At 41.7% G+C, this 6232-nt stretch overlaps 1 protein-coding gene across 1 annotated transcript; it reads right to left on the bottom strand.

Annotated features, from left to right (window-relative positions):
* Positions 1-1613: 1613 nt before the first annotated feature.
* On the bottom strand, positions 1614-5231 carry LOC117866754 (uncharacterized). The gene is made up of 2 exons (XM_034751035.2): positions 4983-5231; positions 1614-3746 (listed from the first exon to the last, which is right to left on the bottom strand). The coding sequence occupies exon 2, from the start codon at positions 3713-3715 to the stop codon at positions 2159-2161; it is 1557 nt and encodes a 518-aa protein (XP_034606926.1). The 5' UTR covers positions 3716-3746; positions 4983-5231; the 3' UTR covers positions 1614-2158.
* Positions 5232-6232: the final 1001 nt, after the last annotated feature.

A 6232-nucleotide genomic window follows, 5' to 3' on the forward strand; every position in this document is an offset into this window, starting at 1 on the left:
GTCATGGGCTAATTCGACATAATTACCATGAAATTCAAACTAATCATGAGTGATTGTTGCTGACCGAGACGTAATTAGAACATAAACAAGATTAACCCAGGGTGATTGGTTCTAATTCAAACCAATTCAAATGAATAGAGGTATAATTAAGGCTAGATCGTTATGGACCGAGGCATAATTGCAAAAAATCGAGGTCATTAGGGTTCAAGCATTAGGCTAGAGGCTTTGATACCAAATGTAAGATTTATATCCCGTAGGATCCAATTAGCCTAAACACATGAACACCTAATTATAATTATAAGCACCTAATTGCACTTACAAGTAGGATTAGCATATCCCCTTAAGGCCGTTGATGTCCTGGTGCCTGCTGTAGAATCATGCGCCCATGATGTGGATGATGCCGGCCTCTTGTCTCTCTTCTTTTACCGATGTGGATCACCGACGATGGCAATGGCCATGGCTGCAACAACAGGACGTACTCGGTTTTCCTATTTCCGCAGTGCCTACGTGATCGGGACGTTGTGGGGGTGGATCCATGGATGAGCTCAACTCCCCTAGACGGGGAGACCCCTTTTATAGTACGGTGAAACAGGGGACCGAGCCATTGGGTTAGTTAGAAGCCCAACCGATCATGGGCATGGTCAAGGATCTTTTAGACCCCCTTAAAGATAGGCATGATTGGGCTGTTAAGCCTCTAAAGACTTGGTCATCTTGACCAAGCCGAAGATCAATCCAACAGGAACCAAATTTTGGCCGTACCTGTTACAGGGAGATTCTTGCCATTTGCTAGCCATGGATTCAGTTCTTCACACCCCAAAGGTGGCAACCATCTATCTTGATCATAGTCATCATATTGTCTGAGTTCATCTTGAATTTATTCTTTTTGATTCTACATTCAGTTGCATACGTATACTACAATCATACATGATCATACAAGTATCTCACTATCCAAGAAATTAAATCTCAGCTTAGGGTGGTGTTGACGCAAAATCTGGACCTCAGGCTTCAGTGTTGAACAACACGGATGACCTCAGCCTACCACTTACAAGCTAATTAAGCTAAGAAAACCTAATCAATATCATGACCATGTAATTGAACTTAGACAAGGTAACACGGTGAGTGGGTATTAACTTCGGCCCATTAACTTAACTAGACAAGCTTGTGGTAGCAAGACCTCGCACACACCCCTATCGGCTCAATGATATCATTTTGCTTCTAAGAGAAACCGATAAGACCTCACCAAAGCATCGGCTATCAACAGTAGTGTGCTAACATCAAGGGCCTGATGGATAGCAATACGAGGGGTAGGAGTAAAGATTTATTAGACTTAGCATATATAAAGCAATAAAAATATGTAAGATCTATCAGATGATACGATATGATAACTGTGAACGCTTAAACAGGGCAATAGTGCCGATGAAGACAACATAACCAGATCTAAGCCATTCGATAACTGTGAGCGCTTAATAGAACTAAGAGATCGATATGGTGCAATTTAATAAAACCAAACAACTCGATAACTGTGGGAAACCGTCAAAGACAAGCAGAATATTGGACAAAGCCTAGTAAGTTCTACTTGCAATCTAAGATAACTCGATAACTAGCCACACAACTGAATATCAGAATATAAGACTTGACTTAGAAAGTTCTGATACAGGCCGTAATGGCCAGGTGACGGTACTTACAAGCTCGCTTGATATCAAATCCGATGCAGCCATGCGCGCAGGAAGGAACTCGTCGAAACTACTCTACTCCTACTCCTAAGGTTTTGGCGGCGTGACGCCGAAAGATTGATTGATGATTATTGATTACAAGGCTCATTGGCTTATATTTATACCCTAGAGCAGACTAAAATTCTAGTTGTTTACGATATGACTATTACATCTATTTCTAAAAACTAGCTAAGATAGGTCTCCATACTTTCCCTTATTTGGTGGAGTTGATTTCGCCTCGGATTGAGCCCACCTAGTCTTCTATCGGCTTCTGAACTCTGGTCAATTGCGGTTAGTCTTGGTCAACGTGGTTTCATCAGCAGAGTTTTTCTCTCTCCTTCATCGACTATCACAACTTTATCCATAACGGTTGACTTTGATCAAAAACCGGTGTCAACAGGTAGCAATATAATATATACGTAATTTTCCTTTTACCAGGGCAATATCTAAGGCAAGTTATTTATTGCTGTCCAAGACCTGATCGAACCTTCCAGCTTGTCAGATGAACGCACAACCCATAGCTTTAGCAGGTCTCGCGCGACCTGCTTCCATTGCTCTGACCTTTTGTCCTGGATTTGTACGCTTATGTTTTTAGCTTGTCTTCTGGCTTTAGTCTGACGAGCACTTTGCATTTGGGTGCTCATCTTCTCCACACAAAGGTGTGCAGTTCCATGTCTGGTCTTCAAGCACATTTGATACATCTTGGATCCAGCATTATGATGAAGATAATCTATCGCCTTTGGGAGTAATTTCTCATCTACGTCCTGAAGGCATGCGTTCGTGTGTAATGTATCATGCTCCTTTTCGTCAATGACCTCTAGAGCATAGCTCTCTACTGCAGGATCTATATCCTCCGGTGACTCATGGGGTATGAACAGAATTCCCAGCTTTAGAGGATCCATATCTGGATTCAGAGAACTTCCTCCCCCAAAATCCTTAGATGTTGTTGCTGAATTCTGCCTGTCTTTGTGCTGGTCAGGTAGCAACATATGGCACTGCAAAAGCACTACTATAACCTCCTCTGGAAACATATCAGACAACAACGGTGATGATAATGATGATGGCCCAATTGTATCACTTGTGCTAGAACATGGTGTCAAATTATGCTCATAGCAGCAGAGAGGGTTTGGACGACACCACTGGGTCATAGTGTTATGAACATTGACCCAGTACTCACTCTGGACATAAGGTTTATGTGGAAGAAAGGAAAAATCCTGTGTGGGCAGCTGAATGAGCTCTCTCTTGACATGTTCAGCTGCCAACTTGAAATGAGGAGTAACTGACTCCATGCACTTGATCATGACACCAAATATATCGGTACTTTCAGAAAGGCGTAGCATGAAGCTGAGGCTTAAACTGTTCAAAGGATCCTTGAAGTCTATGTCAACGAAACCTATCATTGCCTCTACTCCACGCTCTGCAAAGTTCATGGGCCGTACGCCAAAATAGAACAACCTGCTACCTTGCAACACTTGATATCTCAGAGACTTCCCTGTAAGAAGTTGGCCAATAAGAGGATCAAAGAACATGTACTGTCGTGGGGTTCCACCAAGCTCGACGAACTTTATGAATTCTCTTGCGCCATCCGCAAACCTCTCGAATCTTCGGACATTTTCATAGCTATTTGTGGACTCATCTTTGCTGAAGGGCATGAAAGATGAGACTAGCGACTTGGTAGCATGAGCAAACCGTTTGGGAAATGAGAACTTGCTTATGTGCTGTCTGATATCTTCCTCTTCAATGGCACGTTGCTTGCACTGGCGCAGTGTGTCATCACACTCTTGAGCAGCACGCTTCAGCTTTCTCTGCCACCGTAGTAGTGGCATGTTGGAAATTTGCCATTTATTGGACATGCCGAGGGCAGCTTCCATTTTGATCTGTGCTATCTCTAGCCTTTCAATGTTTTCACTTAGATCAGCCTTCTCTTCAACCTTTCTGCCAAGACTCGATATGATTGTATTCACGGTTTCCCCAATGACAGCAGAACCTACAATCTCTGCCATGGCGTATCAAACAAAGAAAGAATCCACAAATCTGAAAGAGGAAATAAACATATTATTAACGTCACAATCTTGAATGAGTAAAGATATATATATATATATATATACTTATTTAGGTCACAATATTTCCAGCTACTCATTAATTGTGTGAGAGAGAAAATGAAGGTCAATCAACAGAGAAAATGGCAAGGTAGTAAGAAGAGTTTATTGTTATTTATTTGAAGACAGCATATTCTAACAAGATAATGTGAAATCTTTGTGCTCGGCAGGAAACATAGAGCTTCTCAGGAGGCTTATTAGAAACATAGAGCTCCAAGGAAGCATAGAAACACAATTTTTGTACAAGTTATTGCAGTTTGCTAGACTCCTTCCAAATTCAGGTAGCTTTTTCGATAAAAACACGATGTGCTTGATGAAATGCTTTAAACGGAGATAGAGGAAGCTAGAGAGTAGATGCTCAGTCACCCACCATGTCAGCGCTAGTGGAGGGCTGTGGACCTACGGTGAACGATTTGAAAAGTTCATGGACTCAGAAATACACTTTTAGAGTTCATGGATCTAAGTGACACTCGCTTACAAGTTGATGAACCTCTAGTGCATTTTACTCAAAGAAAATAAACATGGCATCATTTTGTATCGCCTCAATGAAAACAAAGATCCTGTCGATAAGAAGATTATTAGGAAACTACAGATGCACGGCATTTTTTGTTGTAGTGTAGTTTTGGATTACTTTGTGAAGTTTCTATAGAAGTTTCAGATCATAGGCTTGTTCGGATAGCATTTGTTGTGGCTCCACCGCATATTAGGATTTTCATGTGGTTGTTACTCTGTTATCTCAATGATATTTTTGAAGCAGCGCACTCTTATCTTTTGAGAAGTTATACAGTTCATGCTTGTAACTGCTTTGGTTTCTCAAACAGAACCAGACAAATCTCTTTCATCGTCATGAGAATCAGGCAAAATAAATATAGTCTCGAAATTAGAAAAGGTAAAGAGAGAAAGGGACCTTGCCCATACTTTCGTGGACCTTAAATGTTTGGTATTTGCCTATGTTCAAAATCATACGGACCAAGTTGTACTTGAATGCTAATGTTCAAAAGCTAGGCAGATCAACAAATTGCTCGAAAGCTGTCGATTAATCCCAAAAGTCCAGAACTGGTGTTAATAAACCGGATTTTGGGCCGCATCCAATGCGTTGTGACATAGGACATTGTTATCAGAGATCACAACTTGCAAGTAGGCGGAGTGCAGGGAATATTAGAGAGAATACCTTGTTATATTCGCAGAACCAAGAGACTTCTGCTGTGGAAGCACCCACGACCTTGTCCGTGTCCTCGTCCCTTGTCCGTGTGGCCGGCCGCCGTAGCCTGGGAACTCAGGAAGGTGTAGTTTTATGGACAGCGAATGGAAGAAATAGAATGGAGATAGGCGTCTGTCCGCGTCACTCGGCCATTGGTTGCTCCTGAACACCAAAGGCACGCAGAGCGGTATAAGACGGTACAATGACCGTGTGGTTCACGTCCCGTGGCGTTTTCCGCACCACAACACAGCTGATGAGCTCTGCCTTTCGTTCCTGGACCGGCATCGTTGACTGACCGTAGCTGCAATGACCCAACCGGGTCTCGGCAGTTGACCTTGACTTGAAGCCTCGAAGAAGCTAATGAGAAGTTATTCCAACGAGTAACGCATTCTGCTTCCCACAATCCCATTAGACTCTGTTTGGACCCATCAACTAAACTTTAGATATCATATAAAGCTCAGCTAAACTTTACCTACAAGCTACATCTCAAAAAGAGCATTAGCCATTAGCAGCTGAACTTTAAAGCAAGCATGAAGTAAGAATGGCTAATAAAGCATTATACTTCTTAAATTCAAACATTTTCTAACCAGGCTACCGTCCAACAGTCAACACAACTCTGGTACCACTTCTATCACACCCGGTTTTAAAGGCAAATAAATTACATGTACACCAGGGTAAAATTTCACACATGCAACAACTTCAGTAAATACCGTAAACGGTGCCAAAGTGTAAAGAGAGTATTAAATTTATTACATGGCCGAAAGTCTTCAAATCGAATAGCAAAACGAGTCATTATTCTAACAGCGTAACTCCAAAAGTGACGATGACTCCACAGGCAGTTGACTAGTGGCATACGTACACCTAGATTTCTTCAAAATCTCCGGGAATCTTCTCAAAGTAATCTTGGCTTGAGCAGCAGTTTTAGCAAGGGTGAGTACACTTATGGTTGGTACTCAGCAAGCATGGAGAATGTTTAGTGTAAGGCTATACAAGGCTGGTCTATGGTTTAACATTATTTCAAAATTGGTTGGTCAAATTTTATTAGCAATTACTAAGTATAATTTTATACCACCCACGTTAAGCATGAACATAAATAAATACTAGCAATTTAATTCAACTTTCGATAGATCAATCATGTGAGCACGGCTAATCGATCAGTTTTAGACACTCTGCATAGGTTGTACATCTTTATCCACAAGTCGTGTTTCCCAAAACACCCG

This window comes from Setaria viridis, chromosome 8 (assembly GCF_005286985.2).
Source record: "Setaria viridis chromosome 8, Setaria_viridis_v4.0, whole genome shotgun sequence".
Classification (NCBI taxonomy): domain Eukaryota; kingdom Viridiplantae; phylum Streptophyta; class Magnoliopsida; order Poales; family Poaceae; genus Setaria; species Setaria viridis.